Source organism: Kwoniella bestiolae, chromosome 3, assembly GCF_000512585.2.
Source record: "Kwoniella bestiolae CBS 10118 chromosome 3, complete sequence".
Taxonomy (NCBI): domain Eukaryota; kingdom Fungi; phylum Basidiomycota; class Tremellomycetes; order Tremellales; family Cryptococcaceae; genus Kwoniella; species Kwoniella bestiolae.
The window spans coordinates 1,240,696-1,261,006 of NC_089243.1; the positions used below are offsets into that span (position 1 = coordinate 1,240,696).

The 20,311-nt window shown below is 47.0% G+C and overlaps 8 protein-coding genes across 8 annotated transcripts; 4 read left to right on the top strand and 4 right to left on the bottom strand.

Moving 5' to 3' along the window:
- Window positions 1-430: 430 nt before the first annotated feature.
- Window positions 431-2,352, top strand: I302_105135 (uncharacterized protein; the record flags this gene model as incomplete). Its single annotated transcript, XM_019195004.1, has 3 exons — window positions 431-1,070; window positions 1,165-1,668; window positions 1,745-2,352. The coding sequence occupies 3 exons, from the start codon at window positions 431-433 to the stop codon at window positions 2,350-2,352; spliced, it is 1,752 nt and encodes a 583-aa protein (XP_019042717.1).
- A 408-nt stretch (window positions 2,353-2,760) lies between these two features.
- Window positions 2,761-5,307, top strand: I302_105136 (uncharacterized protein; the record flags this gene model as incomplete). The annotated part of the gene is made up of 1 exon (XM_019195005.1): window positions 2,761-5,307. One exon carries the CDS (start codon window positions 2,761-2,763, stop codon window positions 5,305-5,307), a length of 2,547 nt encoding a protein of 848 aa, XP_019042718.1.
- A 461-nt stretch (window positions 5,308-5,768) lies between these two features.
- On the bottom strand, window positions 5,769-7,147 carry I302_105137 (uncharacterized protein; the record flags this gene model as incomplete). The annotated part of the gene is made up of 7 exons (XM_019195006.2): window positions 5,769-5,988; window positions 6,129-6,341; window positions 6,400-6,425; window positions 6,503-6,578; window positions 6,694-6,728; window positions 6,802-6,901; window positions 6,999-7,147. 7 exons carry the CDS (start codon window positions 7,145-7,147, stop codon window positions 5,769-5,771), a joined length of 819 nt encoding a protein of 272 aa, XP_019042719.2.
- Window positions 7,148-7,496: 349 nt separating this feature from the next.
- I302_105138 (uncharacterized protein) lies at window positions 7,497-8,343 on the top strand (the record flags this gene model as incomplete). Its single annotated transcript, XM_019195007.1, has 2 exons — window positions 7,497-7,714; window positions 7,887-8,343. 2 exons carry the CDS (start codon window positions 7,497-7,499, stop codon window positions 8,341-8,343), a joined length of 675 nt encoding a protein of 224 aa, XP_019042720.1.
- Window positions 8,344-8,997: 654 nt separating this feature from the next.
- I302_105139 (uncharacterized protein) lies at window positions 8,998-11,506 on the bottom strand (the record flags this gene model as incomplete). Its single annotated transcript, XM_019195008.1, has 8 exons — window positions 8,998-9,241; window positions 9,351-9,437; window positions 9,545-9,610; window positions 9,692-9,865; window positions 9,931-9,941; window positions 10,009-10,029; window positions 10,089-10,575; window positions 10,626-11,506. 8 exons carry the CDS (start codon window positions 11,504-11,506, stop codon window positions 8,998-9,000), a joined length of 1,971 nt encoding a protein of 656 aa, XP_019042721.1.
- A 521-nt stretch (window positions 11,507-12,027) lies between these two features.
- On the bottom strand, window positions 12,028-14,326 carry I302_105140 (uncharacterized protein; the record flags this gene model as incomplete). The annotated part of the gene is made up of 3 exons (XM_019195009.1): window positions 12,028-12,402; window positions 12,475-12,876; window positions 12,956-14,326. The coding sequence occupies 3 exons, from the start codon at window positions 14,324-14,326 to the stop codon at window positions 12,028-12,030; spliced, it is 2,148 nt and encodes a 715-aa protein (XP_019042722.1).
- Window positions 14,327-16,689: 2,363 nt separating this feature from the next.
- I302_105141 (uncharacterized protein) lies at window positions 16,690-18,320 on the top strand (the record flags this gene model as incomplete). The annotated part of the gene is made up of 8 exons (XM_019195010.1): window positions 16,690-16,843; window positions 16,935-17,086; window positions 17,154-17,311; window positions 17,385-17,443; window positions 17,522-17,710; window positions 17,786-17,932; window positions 18,019-18,145; window positions 18,209-18,320. 8 exons carry the CDS (start codon window positions 16,690-16,692, stop codon window positions 18,318-18,320), a joined length of 1,098 nt encoding a protein of 365 aa, XP_019042723.1.
- Window positions 18,321-18,531: 211 nt separating this feature from the next.
- On the bottom strand, window positions 18,532-19,870 carry I302_105142 (protein-L-isoaspartate O-methyltransferase; the record flags this gene model as incomplete). Its single annotated transcript, XM_019195011.1, has 8 exons — window positions 18,532-18,579; window positions 18,649-18,713; window positions 18,781-18,829; window positions 18,904-19,154; window positions 19,247-19,383; window positions 19,476-19,543; window positions 19,667-19,720; window positions 19,835-19,870. The coding sequence occupies 8 exons, from the start codon at window positions 19,868-19,870 to the stop codon at window positions 18,532-18,534; spliced, it is 708 nt and encodes a 235-aa protein (XP_019042724.1).
- Window positions 19,871-20,311: the final 441 nt, after the last annotated feature.

Consider the following 20,311-nt stretch of genomic DNA (forward strand, 5'->3'; position numbering starts at 1 on the left):
GCTGATACCAGACCCAGCTACGAAACTATTATCAGGTACACTTAGACTCACGTCGCTTACCTTTGTTAGCAGTAGCAGTCACCGCGTTACAAGAGAGAGATTTCACGATTTCACTTGATCACATCGCTGCGAGTATACAATGAGATACCTCATACCTGCGAGTGACTAAAACCCTTGTCACCCCCACAGTAACGACACATTAACGACCTCAGCGACGACAACATCTTGATTCAAGGCTTATAACACCACTTGAACATCACCACCCTCTCTCAGTTCAGTGCAGTAACCGATGATATAGCAATTACCCCTCGATGGCATCTCACCCACTATGTCCATCAACCACCCAATATCACCACCAGAAGACGATATAGCCCCACATCGTAGGCCGAGAGGTCGTCGGAAGAGACTAAAAGGACACTTCTTCCCGATCATGGCTCGATCATTCATCCTAGCTCTTGCAATTTTGACCTTGCTACCAACCCTCTGCCTGGCTCAAGATACATCTACCTCTTCCTCTCTTACATCCACATCAAGTACACGTACAACCTCTTCATCCACACGTACGACCTCCTTCACTTCCTCTGGCTCAGCCTCAGCCAGCTCAAGTGCAATAGCTACCAAAACATACTCCATCCCGACTCTACCAACCACAGCGACCCTCCCACCTCTCAACGCATCTTCCCCGCTTATACAACTCGTACTTCCCCCGTCCAATCTCCTATACCTTACTTTCTCCATATGCACCTTAACTTCCAATACAACTCTTCTCCCTAATATCCTGATATCCAACGAAGACCCACCATCATTCGACCTCGGGAGCCGCAGCGTCATAGATCAATCTTCAGGAGGAACCAAGGTTGGAGGGTACAATAGGCGGAATAACAAGAATGGGAATACGTGGAATGTGGTGATGGATAGAGGGTTTGGGAATTGGACGATGAATAATACTTTGGGGGATATGGCGAGTGTGAATGTCCTGTTTGGGCTGGGGTTGGAAAACGACGGTGAGACGCTCGATGAGATTGATGTGCAGGGGGGAGTGATTGTTCAGATGAGTGCGTCGGGGGATGGTGAGTCATCTATATCCTCTATTTGTGCTCTTATTGAATGCCTGTATAATGTGGACGAGGGGACTGATCTGATTTTGTTTGTTTCGATGTGCAGGTCCACTCAACTCTATATCTTCCTCCGTCCCCTTCCTGGGCGATACCACCTCATCCCAAGCATTAATCTTCTCACCACTACTATACGCTTCCGAATCCATCCAACCTACCTATCCAAATTACACTTTACCTCCCGCTCAACTACCTCTGAACCCATTTCCCACCGACGACTTGTCGCCCTCATCATTGATCCCTGGAAACACAAGTTTATCCAACAACCTAACGCTATATATCGTACCCACCAACTCGGACTCTTCACCCACAATTAACGGACTGGAGTACTCGACATGTGCGATCAGCCTGGCTGTTAATGCCACTGGCTTTCTGGCTGAAAAAGCCATTGTGAGGAGTAATGATGAACCTGAATGGTCGAATGTGGATGATCAGGAGGGGTACAGGCATTATTGGGCTGTTGGTGGTTTATCGGCTGGGACAAATTATACTACTTGGATAAGGGATGATAGGGGTGTTTGGGCGGGACCAGTGTGGTTTACTACCAAATCTGGTGAGCTATCTTGGTCCAGCTGAGCGCTTCCTACTACTTTGAAAGATTGTAAGCTGATACGAGATGTTCAAATCAGAATCATTCCCCTGTCAACTCGTCTTACCCACCTCCATATGCCCCTCTATAGCTTACTCCGCCCCTCTCCCTGTAAACTCCACATCATCCTCCACACCCTCTGGAGACCTCATCTCAGATACTTCACCGATCCAATCTCTCCCTCAAGAACTCATAACCCTCCTTACAGAGAACCTCGAGGGATTCTCCAATTCGCTACTATCTCAGGCATGTGGACGAGATCTGTATTCCCACGTATCGACCTGTTCGGACTGCTTCGCCTCGTATCGAGATTGGTTATGTCGCTTGGTAATTCCACAGTGTTCTGACCCCAATTTAAGCTCCAGTGGAGATGACTCAAGCAGCGGGGTTGTTCATCGACCATCATCAGACAATAGGAATGGTATATCCTTTCCATACGATTACGACGAGCTCTTACCTTGTTTATCAATCTGTAATAGGGTTGATAGGGTTTGTCCGGTGAATATGGGGTTCAGGTGTCCCAGAAGAGCTCAAAATGCCAATGAGAGTTATGCGTTTATAGGTGAGGATACCGATTCGGGGGATGGGAGTGTCGAGGGTGGGATTAGGAGTTATGATGTGTTTGGGGGGAGGTGGTGTAATGGGTAGTTTGGGTGTAAGCTAAGCTGTATATGGATTGTTGTATAATGTCTGGTGTCTTGGGTTTGCATAGATGTCATTCGTTGGGTATCCCTGTAAAAACATACCATGCATGGTGTTTGTCACATCATTCATTGTTTATGAAGGGGGTTCTGCGCCAAGAAATGCCTTGGTTGCCACACTGAGAGTAGGCTATAACCGGTAATCTTATTTCACCTAATTCACCTAGTTCGCACTAAATGACCGTGCGACCACGAATTCCTGACCTGCTTCCTTCCTTGACAACAAAGACATCATCAACATTACTCTTGTATCATCCTTCTCTCGTATTCATAGTCATCATCAAACAATCATAATCAACCACTCCATCTACCCGGCGTAGATGACATCCCTCACTCAAAGACCAACACCAACGATATGATCACCCAACCTACCTCATCAGGACCCTCGTCACCCCGCCTAATCCTCAACTCACCTCCCCTAGATTCCCCCCCATCCCTAACAGGGAACACATCGTATTTCCAACCTCCCGCTCCCCACTCGATAGGTAAACCATCTTCAAAATGTCCAGTCCCAGGACCAAAACCATTATATCCACCAGGCCAAGGACCGTCCACACCAAGTAAGAACAAACCTCGCCCCCAACCTCAAGCCAAAGGACGTACACCTGCAGAGGTATATGCCAACCAGCATACAGCCCTACAAAATACATCTAAAAGACAACTCCCCATACCCACCATAGATCATCATCATCATACACCCCAGAAAGAAAAAGAGAAGGAGAAAGGTACCAAACCGATATTCGAGTGGATATCGCGTAAACTCGGATCTAGACGAGCAACAATCTCTGAATCGCCTTCTTCCCCTTCTTCCTCCTCTAACCCCAACTACCGCTTCCCAATCCCATCTAATGGATCGCCAAAGCTGAATGGGAGTGGTGGGAATGGGAATGGAAATACTAGGAATAGAATACCTTCAATGCCCAAACCTTCTACTCGAGGTAAATCCACTCGGGGAGGAACGTTTGGTATGACAACCCACCACCATCAGATAGGCCGACAGATCTCCAACGTATCTTCCAATATGGATAATCAATCGCTCTCCATGATATCGACGCAAAGTTACGTAGGGACATTAGAGAGAGAACGAAGGAGGGAGGCGAATAATCCTTATCCCTCTATACCTATTCCGAAATTGATCGCTACGGGGGGACTGAAAGATACCATCAAGAGGAGAGGTACAAGTAAGAGTCCCGCACCTGCAGGAGATAGAGGCAGAGAAAGAGAGGACGATAATGACGGTACGACCATCTCAATGTCGTTTTCATACTCCTATCTCTCCCGTAGTCCTCGATCAAGATCATATTCCCTCGACTCTATACGATCATTATCCCGGTCCTCATACTCCAACTCCAACAGACGGAGTCTAGATGATAATATCAGCGAAAGGGAGAAGGATAATACTAGATTTAGGAGATTCAGGGGAGGGAGAGAAAGAGCTTCGACGGATGATACGAACGAGAGACCGACCTCTGGTTTAGGGATAGGTGGAACCAGACCAGGCGCAGATGACGATGCGAGTCTCAGACCTTTCCCACCTTCTCATCCTGCTTCGCCTACCCCCTCGCATTCTGTGCTATCAAGGACGGGATCGAACCCTATTCCCCTAGCCACTACGTCGATACGGTATGATGGCTCTGTCTCAGGGGCAGGGAACAGATCAAGGACAAATACGTTTTATTCTACCTGGTCTGGTCTTGGAGGAAACAATGGAGGAAGAGCAAGATCATTCACTTCTAGTAGTCTTGATGGATTGTATGGCTCGACTTATAGATATAGCTTTGATCAGTATAACGATCATGATGGACCTGGATCTGGACCTCAAGACGGTGATGAAGAGGATGACGACGAGAGGGGTAGACAAAGTAGACAAGATTCAACTTCGACGAAACCTACTACCTGCATTTCATTCGATTCTACCCCTCCCATCGCTCATATTGCCCAACCGAATCTTCAGATCCAAACTCAAGCTCAAGGGACTCCTGGACCATCCACACCACATCAACTGCAGACTCCCGTGGCTACTCAGAATGGGACGTTCGGCTTGGGGGACGTCATCACCTCTTCGCCCATGTCCCAAGCTCAAGCTGATCCATCTGTATCTACTTCGCCTCAATATCACAGCAGGGATATATCTTCCTCAGAGGAGAGTCATCTCACGCCACCTACACCTACCACCCCTACCTCAGCATCAAACGTCACCACCCCTTTATCGCCTGCTCATCCAATGATCCTACCTTCACCTTCCGTCCATGTACACGTACATGTTCAGGCTCCCAAACATACTCCGCATCATCCGGTGCATAATCCCATTCCGTCTGAGGTACCGGACGATAATGCCTCGATGTTGACTCTGGCAAGTTCCACTTTTGGTCTGTTACCTCAACCAGGTCAAGGTCAAGGTCAAGCAAACTCCATCAATCCAAGTGAAAGTACGAGTGCGAGTGAGAGTCATACTCCTACCATACCCCATCATCCATCTGATCCCAATACTCCGCTCATACCTTCTTCAGGGGTCCTCGGCCAACCCCCATCTATAAATCGCCTGAAGGAAAACAAAAGACCAAGCTACATCACCTCCCCTTCTATCCATTGGGCACCAACACCCAATCCCCTAGATGAGAGACCCACCTCGACCTATGAGAATAACTCTCATTATCCCCCTTCTACACATGCTAGTATACTTTCTGTGAAGTGGGCGGACCGGGATGCTAGTGTGAGAGCTGTAAGGAGGAAGGGGAGTTGGGAGAGCTATGAGAGTGGTTGGTCTTGGCGTGATGGGTGGGGAACGGGTACGGCACGGAATGTTAGTAGTCCGTTGGGTGAGGATAGGCCGGGGAGTTGGAGGAGTAGAGAGAGGGAGGGGGATGAGGGGGTTGGAGGGGTGGTTGTAGTGGCGAATTGATGGATTTAGTCTCTCTCTAGTGCTTCAGTTGAATAGGTTCTGGTTCTGGTTGATGTGCAGAGTTGTATATTCAAGTTCGAATCTCAAGCAGGAGCAAGAGTATGAGTTAGAGTGGCCGAGAGGTGAGCGTTGATCGTTTGTCTCTGGGATTATACCATATACCTTTTGTATGTTAGGTTTATACCCCTCTGTATGTATGTACCGATCATGTATGTAGTACGATTGAATATGCTATCAATACGAAGAGACAGATCAAGAGCGCCGTAATCTTGCTGTGTACAGAAGCAGCATATGCCTCAACACTTTATATAGGTGTAAGTATATATGCATAATAGCAATTTTGGAAAACCCAGTACAACAAATCTATAGCCAAGTAATCTTACGCAACCATCGCTCTTCTCTCTGCATTTGGTACTATAACTCAACCATCAATCATATTCCCACCATTCTGAACATATATCCTACACACCCCACCACAAGCTCAATACACCTTTAGCATAACCGACAATCTCATTACCCGACAATTTCGATTCCCCGTATATCCTATCTACAAAGGTGATAGGTACTTCACCGACTGTATAGCCCAGTGATCTAGCTCGAACGATAATTTCCATTTGGAATACGTAGCCTTTCGAGGTGCAGCGGGAGATTATATCTTGGATGACAGATTTGCGGTATAGTCTGTGTATGTAGTCCATCAAACGGTCAGCGGTCAGTGTGTCCCTTCATTATTGACTGTTGGAATGATGGAGTCGTCGGAAGTGTTTCGATCGAGTATAAGGACTGGCATGTAGATATAAGAAGCGATGACCCCAACCCACCTAAAACTACCAGTCAAATCGCTCACTCCAGGCCTCAGAACCGTATCTGCCAAATAATTGGCACCCCTCGAAACCAACTTTCGCTTTAGGTCCCAACCGTACACTCCTCCCGGACCGAGACCTACCGATACCGAATTGCGAGAAGGGAAGGGAGTGGGGACAGAGGAGTATCGCGTGCCGGTTACTATGTCGAGGTTGTGTAGTTTTTGTAGTCTAGATATTGGGAGATTAGCTATGTGTAACGTTCGAGTATGGATGGAGGAGAGCTTACTTGATGAATTCTGGTATGAACTTGGGCTAAAGGATCATAGTTAGTTGCCATGTCTACTTGGTCTCAGGCGGATTCACGATTATCTGAGATCAAGTGAACTTACGTGGTGCGAGAAATCTGCGTCCATGATGATTACAAAGTTTCCTGTGCAGAAATTCAGACCGTGGACATAGGCGGTTCTGCATCACACGAAGATTAACAACAGTTAGTCAGCACTTAGTCCGGATGATCTCGTACTTCATCATTGTCCTTGAAGAATTTATTACGCCTAGAAATGTGATGGACAGTACTCACCCTAATCCAAGTTTACCGGCTCGAGGTTTAAGCACCTAATCGACAAGCGAGTGTAACGTCAATTTTTGGGCATACCAACGATTAAACTATCTGAGCAGTTTCACTCACCACCTTGTCTTCCCCGTATATCCCGGCTAGCTGCTTAGCCACCTCCTGCGTACCGTCTGGTGACGCATCGTCTACCACTATGATCTCCCACTGGATACCTCTGTCACAGAGACAATAAAGTCAGCAGGGTTTTACGCAACTAGAATGAGAGCAAGCATGACACAAGTGGTTCACACTGATCGATGGCATAAACCCACTTCGACTCAAACGTCTTGGCCAACAACCAAACAATCACAGGCAAATTCTTCCTTTCATTATACGTAGGCAAGATGACAGAATACTTGTCTGAGCCTGAGGGCGCTGTACTGGCGTCTAAGGGGGGCATGTCGATGGTGTATGAGCTCATGGGCTTGTGATGTTGTTTTGCCTGATTATGATGGATGGGGTTGTTGTATAGTCTATCCGTCACAATTCACCTTTGTCAACATCAACATCAACTGTCCTCTCATCACCATTGCTATCCGGACACGTCGAAGTGATCGCAGCGTGTTCCATCGCCACGTGTTAGTCCTATCACGTGACTTTATATGGGTTTGTTGATGACGTCTTAAACTGCGAAAGGTATGTTTGTGTGTATGCCATCCACGTCGAAATGAGCATGTCACTTCTTACAGACACAACTTATACAACTCACCTCAGCCACATCTCAACCAGAAATCCTTCAGAACTATACCACACAAAGTAGTCAGAATACCATGTCAGACCCCATCGAACTCCGCCCAATAGGCAAATCAGCTCCTCGCCCTCCCCCTCCTCCACCGCGTCATCCAGCGACGTCTTCATTGGGTGACGCCCTACCTGGATCATTGGGTCGAGCTTACCGTAATGCCGAGGAGAAAGCGAAGGCAGCGGTACATCTCCAAGAAGGTGGGATGGACGCGATTAGTATTTGGGGATTGGGGTTGGCGAGCTGGTGAGTTGGATTTCTCAATTTTACGGATGGGTCAATCAATTCCCATCGCACTATTTACAGATGGCACTCCTGGGGATCAATTACTCTGATCTCTTTTGAGTGAATCATCCCAAGACATGATATCGCTCCATAACAATCACCGTTCTCATGCTGATCTATACATTATATGAAGGTTCTCAATCCTCGCCATACCCCTCCTCCTCTTCCCCCGAATCCTCCTCTTCTTCTCCCAGACCCCTCCTCCTCCCTCCACCTCAGCATTAACAGCAACAGGAAGGGAAGAGCACTACGACACCCTCTCAAGCCTCGAATCGACCCTCTGTCTCTCCATCTCCCTTGGTCTTTTCGCTATAAGCTTGATATCGATATTTGCCCTGGTACCCACGTATGAACCGCCCACTACCAATCCCACTAGGAAACCCATATTGGGCATTTTGGTCGGTCTGACCACGTTGGCAGGACTTATACTTTGGAATCTGAGTGGGTTGGTTTTGGGAGGAGGGAATTTGATAGTGGCGATTTGGGGGTGGTGGGTGATTGTTTTTGGGAGTAGTACGAATAAACTTAGTAAGGTCGGCAATGGGGGGAAGAAGGATGGGAAAGTACATGAGAGGCTTAAGAGGCTTTGAGCGAAGTACTGGCACTGGATTACGGGCAAGAGATTGTGTGATCTTCGATTTGTAGTAGTGAGAACATGGGATAGTGGAATTTATGAGACAATATGAAATACACGAGATGTATGCATCCTGTCTTCCCTCATTGGCAAAACGCAAACGGCGAAGAAACAGCATGCCCCTCCCCGCCTGATCCCTCCATGCGAACCCATCTCTCATCCTCCTTGCCTTGCTCGCTATTTCCACCTGCACAGCCAAAAAGTGATCCGCCCAGTTCAACCCAGAGCAAAGCCTTCAAGATATCATCTCTTGAAGCTGACAGGAATCGAACCTGCGACCAATAGATAATCCAAGAAACCCCCTCCTCCCTCGAACGGGAGGATGGAGATAAAAATTGGAATCTACTATTCTACCAATTGAACTACAGCTCCGACCTGGAACAATCAACTTTCGAAAACACTACACTCCAAATGACCAGGAAAGATGCGCGACTGATTTGTTTCTTCGGATCAATTTATTGTGGACTAAAGTAGGGACGCCATTTCTCACTTCAAAAGTAGATTGCATTGACTGATAGGAGGTATCACTACAACAAATATGAAATGAATTAAATAATCACTTTACAGTGTATACAACTTGATCAGACCGCTACGACCTGTAGATTGCTCCTCAATCTTCGTCCCGACCCAGAACCAACTCGCGCCACGCATCATCATCCCACCACTGTCTCCTTTCCACCCCCATACTCAACAACAACTCAATGTCATAATTCCCCTTATGGTCGATCCACGGACTACATTCTTCGAGCAGTATCACGTTCTTGAGGTATATGTCGGTACCTTCCGTTTTGAGGGCGTAGTCTAGGAAGAGGGCCTCGTATCGCTCGAGATCGGGGATGTTTCGCGCTGGTTCCCTGTTTATCTCAGAAACGTTTTAGCTTAGGACGTATGTGCTAGGAGATGTACTGCATGCTCTCCTGAATGCATCGTACGTGAGAATTTGGAAGGTAGAGAGAAGCTCACCACGTCGAATCGTATATCTCCCAATCCCACCATTTGACTAAATAAAGGTAATTCCCTCCTCCGGGCTTGTGGGAGATTCTCTTTCTTCTGTAAGTCAGTCCAATATCCAATCAGCCTCAATTTACTGAACCAAGAAGCGGTAGTGGAAATCAAGATGAGATTCGAATAGCTTGAATCAGTTCGATATCGCTTACCCGATAATCTTCTCCATGAAGTACTGATTCACATCGTCATTCTTCCTTACAATCCTCTTTTCAGATCTACCACAGGGTCGAGTCCAGTCAGCTTCTCTTCACCGAACATTGGTCATCCTCCATTCGAAGTGGCTTCTATTCACTCACCGATAGATGCAATTAGGTCTCAGGCACTTCTCCTGCTGCGCTTTCGGTATCGAAGGAATCTTACCATTTCCCCTATCATTCGCTTTCGCCAATATTCCTAGGCAATTTGGACAGCTCCATGGTGTTCCGCGCATGCTCTTTCCGTGGGATAGGCCGGCACAAGCCCAGTGCACTCTTCGCGGTAGCGGATTTAGACCTGTCAGCTTATCATGGACCTTCTTATGCATGGGAAAGCTTACCTTCCTCCGCACTGGCGTGATGAAAAATCAGTCAATACATATAAACGGCATGCTGGTGTCCAGCATATATCGGCTTACCGTATCACAGATTATCTCCTCCTACCCCATCCGCCCATATCAGCTCCCCATCCGAAAACACAGGATAGCAGCTGACTTACCATTCTAGATTTGATCGTGTTAGCTCCAAACCCAGGCCATCCAACATCCTTCTTCCCGATCTTATCCTCCTTCTTGAGTCTCTTCTTCTTACTATTAGTCCAATGTGTCGTAGTCCCATTCCCCCTCTTCCTCTTCCTTCCACTCAACGTGCGGGATCGTACCGGTGCGGGAGTCGGTGTACCGGGTAAAAGCAATTTATCATCTACCAGCGAAGCGCCTCTCCTTATAGCAGTTAGATGGGAGTCGTCCGAATCTGCAGTGCTTGAAGAAGAGGAGGAAGGCACGGATGATAGGCTGGCTTGACGCATGTATGTTAGTGGGAATGGGTTGTATGCCTTTGTAATTTGAGAACGGAGATTGTTGGATGGGCCAGCTTCGTCTGTTTCGGGAGAGAAGTTTATTAAAGGTTGATCTTCTGATTCTTCCGGTCGATCGGCTTGAGCTTGACCATCTATCAAGATCTCGTCCAAGAAGGACATATCGATCCTAAGCATCTTATCAGCTTGGATCCCACATCAAGTAAAATATCAGCTCACTTGAAATTGTCTTTCCCCTTGGTTCCTTTCAATCTCTTCCTAAATACGAACCCTACCGCGTTTTCACCTTCTTTCAATACACTCTCGCCATTCAGAAGTTGGCGTTGTTTCTCTATCGCTTGATCTACAAGCGTTCCAGTGGGTTCTGGTAACGTCGATGAGGGTGCGTGATCTCCAAGTGTGGTTGAAGGAACTTCGAAGATCGCTGGGTCGAATGCGAAGGAATCGAAAGCGTCCTGAGAGTAATCCACAACTTGCAATTGAGGGTGGGATTGACTTTGGGTTTCTGGACGTTCCATTATAGGCGATTCGAGTCGGATGAGATCTTCCATATTGAAAAAGGAGATCATGGTCGAATCGTCCTGCGTATCATTCTTCTTGATGCTAGTGCTATTGGTCGCCTTGATGGCTTTGGCTTTTGTTTGACCTTGAGCACGCCCTTTCCTCTTATTTACACGAGTGCTCTTAAGAGTATTTAGCCTCTCCACCAGACCCTCCACTCTATCGTTCAAATAAATCTCCAACTCCAACCCACAACCTCTCTGCTTCTCTGCAACCTCTTCCAAGTTAATCTCAAGCTCATCGAACCTATCTTGTACGAACACCTCGAACGAAGTAAGCTTCTCTTGATGTGTTCTGATGAGCTCGGTCTGTTGAATGAGCAGATTAGCTATCGATCCTAGGATATTGGTCAATCTTGGATCTTCGGGTCTAATCGCCATGTGATAAGAGGAGGAGGTGCTAGATCTTCTGTCCGACTTCGAGGGAAGAGTCGATGGAGTGATTTTTGCTGGCGTGACGGGTGGAGATGAGGGAGTTTGTGGTGTAGATGAGTCGGGTGTGAGGAGACATCGGGGCTGTATTGGAGAAGGACCGGACATCGTACTTTGAGAAAGTAATCGCGGCGATGATATCTTTGAAGTAGGAGGAATTATCTGCATCTTTTCTGAGATGGAAAGGGACACCACCACAGACATTTTACACTTCCTCCTCTTACCTCTTTGACTTCCTCTGACCTCCTTATGGATGTGAAAGCGAGAGAAAGATAAGTGAGACATTCTGTATGAGCAAGTTAGTGCGAAAACCCCCTCTCATCGAGATGCGAGATGTGGGTGGACCACCTCCACCTCCACCGGGGATAACCGAGAACCGAGCGGAAATCCAATCCATGTGGCACGTCCCTTGGCTAGGGAGTGGAGTGTCGAGACGATAGATGCATATAAGATGAGATGAAGACAGATAACATGCTATTCACTATGTACTACAAACGTTCCATTCTCATATCAACCGACTTATATACCAAAATGAACACCAATCCATTTCCATGCGAACGAGCCTTACATACCAATGAGCCAAACATCAATGTCCTTTCCTTCCCTCCATCACTGCGAGAAACCCAATCCTAACAGATACTCCCCCGATGAGCCAACATCCCCCTCAACCACGGATGTCTCTCGACCTCCTCAATCCTCGCCCGTCTTCTCGGATCAGTATGTAGACACCTAGTCATCAGATCAAAAGCCCCTCCAGGAATTTGCCGCTTAATCTTGATCCGTCCATCCTGGGCCCAGGTGGTATTGGGGAAAGGTGATTCTCCAGTGAGGATTATACCTAGTATGATACCTAATGACCAGATATCCGCCGGGCCCGCATGGTAATGTCGCCCATTTAGTACTTCAGCGGAGGCATACGACATGGTGCCTCGGAAATGGTCGTATAATACCGGTGGGCTATTGGGATCCTCGATGACAGCTGAACCAAAATCAATTATCTTTACCTGACCACGATATCTCATATCAGCTTACAACCTTATGCAACGGGATAGAGGAAAGGGAGAAGATAAGCTCACAGATAAGTTCCGATCAATCACGATATTCTCATCCTTCAGATCCCTATGGTATATCCCCCTTCTATGCAAATACCCAACAGCATCTACGATCTGCCTGAAGATCTTCCGAGATTGATCTTCGGTGAATCGCTGGTGTTCTACACACTCGAACAGATCATACGAAGCTCTTCGAGCCATATTGGGTCTACTGCCGTTCTTATCGCCGTTCATGGGACTCAACTTTGACCAGTCGATCGAATGGACAGGGGAGAATAGAAGGGCCGAACCGGGAGTTTGAGGTGGGTTGATCGTGGGCACTGAAATTGGTAGGGAAGGTGTAACGGCTGGAACAGGGTTATGCAATGCATCGGGTACTTCGAGGGTATGCCCGGGCTCCCAAGGATCACCGTGGAGCTCTTGGACCTGTTCGCATACATGCAACCCAGTCAGTCAGTCGTACATTTCAGACATGAAGTATGCGAGGTAAGAAGGGAGAACTTACGAGATAGAAGAACTCGTTATCCTCATACAGCTCTTTGAATCCTATGATCCCCGGATGTCTCACTCGGCTCAACACGAAACTCTCAACAGGTTCACCCTCCAGCATCGCGTAATCGCATTCCTGGATCCTATCTTTGAATATGAACTTGACGGCGACCTCGATGCCCATCTGATTCTTGTACCCCGTTTGAAGAGCTGAGCAGACGAACCCGAATCCTCCTGAGCCCAGCTCGTCCCGGATGATATATCTTCGGGAGAAGGAGGAACACAATTTCCTATCTTTCAGATAATGCGCTGCGATCTCTGATTTGGGGAGTTCCACCGGAGGAGGGGTGATAGATGGTGTGGGGCAATGCGAGACGGGCGCAGAGGGGTATAATACTGGATGATGCAGATGAAGACTGTTGGTCGGGGTGGGCAGTTCCACGTCACTATGGTATGGAGGCGTGAAGAGTTGGTTGTTCATCTGCATAGGCCTTGGTCCGTTGAGCTGGTAATTCGACGAGAAGACATCGTTGAACTGTGTTTGGGTTTGCCCTTGAGTTGGGAACAGGTAGTCCGTGGTTGTTGGAGTATGAGTGGGGATAGGCGATGGGACGGAGATAGGTGAGATTGCTGGACCTGATAAAGGCGAGGGAGGATCGAAAGTACCTTGATGCCTGACCTGAACATTGAGATTGAGGTTGGTCGCTGTCCTTTCACTCCATGATGGCAGTCTCACAGCGTTCAATCGGATTTGCGATTGTGGACTGAACGATTGTTTGGGAGGTGAGCTCAATTGGAACGAGCTTTTGTGGACGTTTGAATGTGGTTTGGGAAAATCAAAGGGGTTTTGAGAAGGGATGAAAGCTGGAGAAGAGAAGAGCTGTGCCTTTGAGATATCATCGTTATCGTTATCGTTATCTTCGATGAGAGATTCGTTGATCAAGTCTGATAAAGGAAGTGCATGGGGAGTGGTAATATCCAGATCGGGTTCCGAACCTGCACTGTAGAGTAATCGGTTATAGCTGTCATTGGCGTTTTGTGGTGTTGTGAAAGATAGACCATCGAATAGATGAGTCAATTTCCTAGTGGGCGAAGACAAGTTTGGAGCAGGGAAAGGATATTCAGAAGCGTTATCGAACCTATCAAAGGTCGAGGAGGATCCGCCACTTTTAGAGATGGAGATTTGACGAGGCGGGGTAGAGATGTTGGAGCAGAAGATGGGGGATGGGGAAGTCGGGGAGGAGGGCCTTGAGGACGAATGATAAGGTGATGATGGGGGAGGAGCCTTCGAGGGTCTTCGGAGAGGTGGTGGTAGGGAATTGGGGTAGAAGACCGCCTGACCTATCGAAGGTGACGATTTCCGCTTTTGCTCTCTTATGGGTGACATCTTGTCAAGAGATCTGTCGTACAGGCAGTGGGAGTGGGAATAGACAGGTAAAAGGTGACCTTCTCCTCCGATCCTCTTTATAGTGTAGGTGATCCTTGTAATGTGCCGAAGGGTTGGCAGTTGGAGCTGTCAGGGTAGAAACGTACCGAGACAATCGTTATCCTTATTTGAATAGGTATGGGTTACACTACCGACGTGACAACCTCATATAGTTATAAGACAGGATCGCCTTTTTGACTCTGTCCCCGGTGTATCCTAGATATTCAATATTGCATTCACTGACCAACTGGATTGGGTAAGATGGTAGGTAGGTATTTCCGACGAGTCTTGATCGAGGCTAGGCTCGGTGTATGTATCTGATTGTGATTGTGTTTGTGTTTGATTGTGGCTACGAGATTTGAATTGGTCAAGGCCAAACACCCTTCCTATTGTACTGTACTAAGGCTGGAGGACGATCTTGTGTGCATTGTGGAGGAAGGGAAGAAACTTTGTTGAGATATGATTTCTCGTAGGTTATATATCGTCTCCAACGTCCTCTTGCTTACATGAACATGACAACCCTGGTGAGGTACGGTATAGTGCTTGTAGTCTCGTTTGAAGTGGTTTCAGCTCAGCTGAGTCTTGCTCGGGCTGATAACTGTCGATCAGGTCCATGAGAAAATTGATCCTGCATCGAATCCTGAACTCCACATTGCAAAAACGAAAAGCCTTGATCAATCATGACTCAACATGTAACATAATCATCCTGTAATGCAAAACCGCCATGATTCTTCATTCTCTCTTATCGTAAAGGAAAGAAATTCCCACAGTCCAAGCCCCTTTACATACATGTAACGAAAGAACCAATATGTCTAAGTTGATAGAAATCGAACAGCAAAAAAAACAAACAGAATACGACTTACTAAAATTCACTTTGCGAGTACCCCCACGCACTGTGTCGTACCTTGATTTACATGTTTACAGCTGATCATAACGAAACAATCCAAGCCAAGCGAATTGTCAAATCGGTTTCGATAATTGATAACTTGAGACAAACATTATCCGATGACGATAAGTTATTAAATACATGGGCGGGCTCATGCTCAACTACACTGGGCATCTCTCTCGTCCCAACAGACGAGAAAGGGTAACAATTGCCATGAATCCCATCCACGTGGGTGTAAAACATGATCTCGTCAAGATACAACCGCACGAATGTCAGGATCGCAGGGTGTCTCTCACCACGGAGCACCGAACCGAATAACCCAGATAACCACACATTCAGAAATGGGTACCTCGCTCGCTTAACATGCTCATATCCGCCTTCTCATCATGAGTCACGTTAGCTAAGCATCAACCTAACGAGAATAGTTTATTTTCGCTCCCTAATCGCAGGAATCAATCTTACCCTGACAATTTTCCGGGTTATCTGAATCAGTGGAGTCCTGGATGGTACACTAGCATGAGGTGGCTTAGAATACGATACATTCTATTCTGAATGGTTGAAACAAGTTTATGCTTCCCGTTTTGTCGATTGTGGGAGAAGCTCCGCTCGAATCGTTATGTCTATGTTGATCTTCCCGTCGGACAGATGCAATACACGGGATCAGAGGGACTCAAGACTGATCCAATCGGGCTCCAAGATCCCCAGGCGGTCTCACCTCACTCCTCTTCCCATTCAGAGAGTACAGTCGTATGTTCGTAGCCGTCGGTCAGGGCTCACGAGCACTTGATGCTGTAAGATCATTGTTGCCTGATACCTATACTATGCCTAAGAACTAATATGCTTCTTTGAGAAACCCGTCCTCTAGATTATGTGTCTTTGATGTATGAAGTAGTATCATTCCCACTGTCACCTCATGTGCTCAGATTGGAAAATGGTTGGACGATTCCTTACCGAAGTATACCATATGAGTCAATACCAATCCCCTTTATCAGTCTCAGCCAGCCAAGTCATCCGGGTTGTTCCTTGAGCTATAACGATCAGGTATCAGTCAGTCCGGAATGATGTTCTGTCTACGTGCAAGGGTGGTACTCACAACTACTTACCGGTTGATGAATCGATTGAATCGTTTTCAGTTTACGAGCATCCGATTGTCTTACAGTAAATATCTTACCTGATCCAGATGTACCAAAGATCAGTCGCGTATCAAACCTTGTTATTTGATCCCGCACCCTTGACACCATAGTACTGTCCAATGGATTTTTACTCTTTCTGTTCTTTTTCAAAGTTTCTACTCAGCTGTGGATTCCTGCTCAGTGCTCAGTCCGAAGACCGAGGTATCAAGGGAAGACAGAGGTCGATCAAGCTCACAATTGATCCAATTCATCCTCGAGTGACCTGACTTTTTCTCAAGGTACACCACTGATCGCTCAAAGCCAGCATGTCTCTCGGTTCTTCCTCATCTCCTGGACCGGTCACCATCTCTCTGTCAGAATTGCTGTCGCCCACAGCGACAAGGTCGGAAGTACTGAATGAGAGAGTAATAGCTGCCCTAGGGTCCGATTCAGGATGTCTGGGTATCATAGTGATCAAAGGTGAGTTTGTGCTTTCCTCAATGAGATTCTACCTGTGTTCATAATCTACGCTAACACAAGTGATGTAATCATCATCGAAAATATCTCGTAGACCTCCCACCAGACTTCCCAGCCCTTCGCGAGAAACTCTTCCGGCTTGCCTGTAGGTTGGCCAATCTTCCCGATGAGGTGAAAGAGCGATTCTCAAGTCCGGAGACGTCATACTTGTTCGGTTGGTCACATGGGAAAGAGATAATGAATGGGGTGAGTCCAGCCAGTCTAAGCTTTTACCAAGAAGTGAGATGTGCTGATATGGAAAGGGGAAAAGTAGAAACCTGATACGCAGAAGGGATCTTATTATGCCAATCCACTTATCGACTTTCCAAATGTATCTGAGCAACTTCGGGATGAGCATCCGGAATATTATGCGGGAAATGTATGGCCGGAAGGAGTAGAGGGGTTGGAAGAGTTTGAGAAGACTTTCAAAGCGTATGTTCCGATCTGATCAAAGCTATGGGGCCTCCTCAAGCCCGAATGGTATTTCCACTGATCGTACTTATAGACTAGGTAAAATAATATTCGACGTGGGCATCGCACTAGCAACGGCTTGCGAGACTTTCGGTATGTCATCGATCTCCCTTTCAGATCTCATTCGTCTTGTATCAGTCCTGACATCCGTTTGATGTTCATACTTCAAAGTCTCACCGGCACTATCAAACCCATCTGGCACCATTGCTTCCCTTATATCCTCCTCGAAATGCAATAAAGCGAGACTACTCCACTATTATCCTCAGCCACCTTCCGCCCAGTCAGCAAAAGAGGAAGAGGATATACAGAACGATGCGCTGTGCGGTACTCATCTAGATCACTCCTTGCTTACTGGTCTATGTGAGAAACTTGTCTTTCGAATTGATTTTCGATCACCTACGAAGCTGATCTCTCGACTTCACTGTACTCACATAGGCTCAGCGATGTATCTTTCCCAATCAGAACCATCAGGTACATCCGAACCGCAAATTGTAGATCCGCCAAACGATTCAACGGGTCTATGGATCTATCCTAGGAATAGTAAAGATGCTGTGAAAGTTACGATACCTCGGGATTGTCTGGGTGAGTACAGCTTCCACCCCGAATCAGGCAGCGATCGCTCTACTCAATTCACCACAAGAAGACTAATCGATATATCCTTTCTACAGCCTTCCAAACTGGCGAAGCATTATCCTTGTTAACTTCCAACAAACTATCTGCAACCCCCCACTTCGTTAGTGGTTCGACCAAGAGTCAGAATCCAGTATCGAGGGAGACGTTCGCCTTCTTCTTACAGTGAGTCGAGCTCAAGCATTCAAAGCGCTTGAATGAGTGAGAGCTGATGCAATTTCTACGTAGACCCGATGTGGACGATGTTATTGGACCTGAAGGGGAGACGTTCGGTCAATTCACAAAGAGAGTACTGGGAAGACACTATGCTGAGAAGTCTATGGGCGAAGCTGAAGACTGAGAGGAGATTATGGTAATTATTGTAATCAGACAGACGCATTCAGTTGTATTATATGCTAGCATAGTCATCGAGATGCACAAATACATTGGATATATGACACACAATTTCAATTATACAGGCTACATACTTTATCGTTACAATTGTTGTCTCGTTCATTCGTCTTCATGGTACCATTTTTTACATTATCACATTCACAAATACAATCACAATATCACAATTCGCTCTTCCATTGTTTGTCAGCATCGGTAAGAGGGACATACTATTGAAAAACAGGAAATCAGCTTTCGATTGTCCAGCAAGGGTCTTATGACAAAGTAAGGATACATACCATAACACCAAATAGTTTCTTCTTCGTCACCTCGCCTGTATCTGACTTATCGATCTGCCAAATATCTAGATTTACAATAAACCATCAGTCTATCTCACAAAGTACCGATAGAAAAGTCTCGATTCGACATACCTTGCGAGCCTTGACCAACGGGTATGAACATCCTACCGGGCTTAGCGAGCTGTCAAACACGTGAATTGTGTAAACCTCCATCGTACACCGATGAGTTGACAGCAAAAGTAGCTAGTGACGTACCTGGTCGATGAGCGGTTGAGGTATCTCCGGAGCAGCCGCTCCTACATGTATAATTGAGAAGGGGGCATGTTCAGGCGACCCTTTCCTCCCATCTCCGCAAATCATGATTACCCCTCCCTTGCCATCTTTCCCTGGTCCGAGGGGTACACCATCTTTCTTGAGATTAGAGATGGATTGGTCGACTAGACCTTGGATGTGGTCTATGCCTATTACGAGGGAATGGGGTGCTAGGTGATGCAGGACAGCGGTGACTACGTGGCAGCTGTCAGGGTCAGGCCCTCATCGGGACATGATGGGGTATATGAGATGAGCAGAAGACATGTTTGGAGAGAGGGGAACGTACGGTATCCCGATCCACTCCCTACATCTAGGATCGCACCTGTATGAGGGGAGTTGGCAACTGGCAGGAAAGATAGGAGGTTCTCGCATGCGTGGGCGTGCATGTGAGGTGCGGATATGGTGGCTCCGAAGCCTATACGTCTGTCAAGATTGATATATGCTTTAGCCCGAGCTTCAGCTGTTTTGGGGAATGGGTATGTCAACAATGAGTATAGGGATGGAAAGCAACTCACTGAGGGGAATCTTCGTAGGCGTACATTTGATCTGGGACGTAGTTTTTCCTATCGACTTTACGCATTGCCTGAAAAGTCAAGTGGGGATTATCAGCTCCATTATGGAATATTTGTCGTGACGAGCCGGACGTTGAACAGGTCTACGGATGAAAAAGTAAAAGAATTGATTGGGAATATGCAGCTTAGCTTACCTCGGCGATTTGGGGGGAAATTATCAACCCGTTCTTCACCATATTGTCGATGAGCTAAACGAGTCACGCAGCAATGACATCAGTAACTTGGTATCACGGCGCTCTCAATATTCTAGAGGGGTTTATGGCCAGGAGAAATCTTGGTATACAGAAGTCGAACTCACTCACCTCGGCATTGCTCCTCCCGCCTGATCTCCAAGCCATACTGAACAGATGTTTGAAAGGTGGAATGGCGAGTACCAGTACTAGTGTCAACGAGAACAGGAATCGCAGCGTGTCGTCGGGTCTCTGATTCAGATGAGGCTGTGATCCTAAGATAAGCTGGTATGAGAAGGTATGGTGGGTTGTCACCTTAAGAGTAACATCTTGACAGGTAAGGCCAATGTCGAGATGACGACCACTTCTCACACCCACCAAGTGAGTGATCTACCTCCACATTCCTCCCCTCTTACCCGCACTCTCTATCCTTATATACTCCCCCACCTTTTTTGCCTATGACAACCCCTCAGCTTGAGTTAAGCGTCGGTAAAATCAATCAACGGTCAAATCCGATCGCATCGCTCGCTCTTCCGAGATCATTCGGTCCGGGACGTCAGAGTGTTGTAACAACTTTTCGTCAGCAGATGGAAGAGTGCTATGACAGAA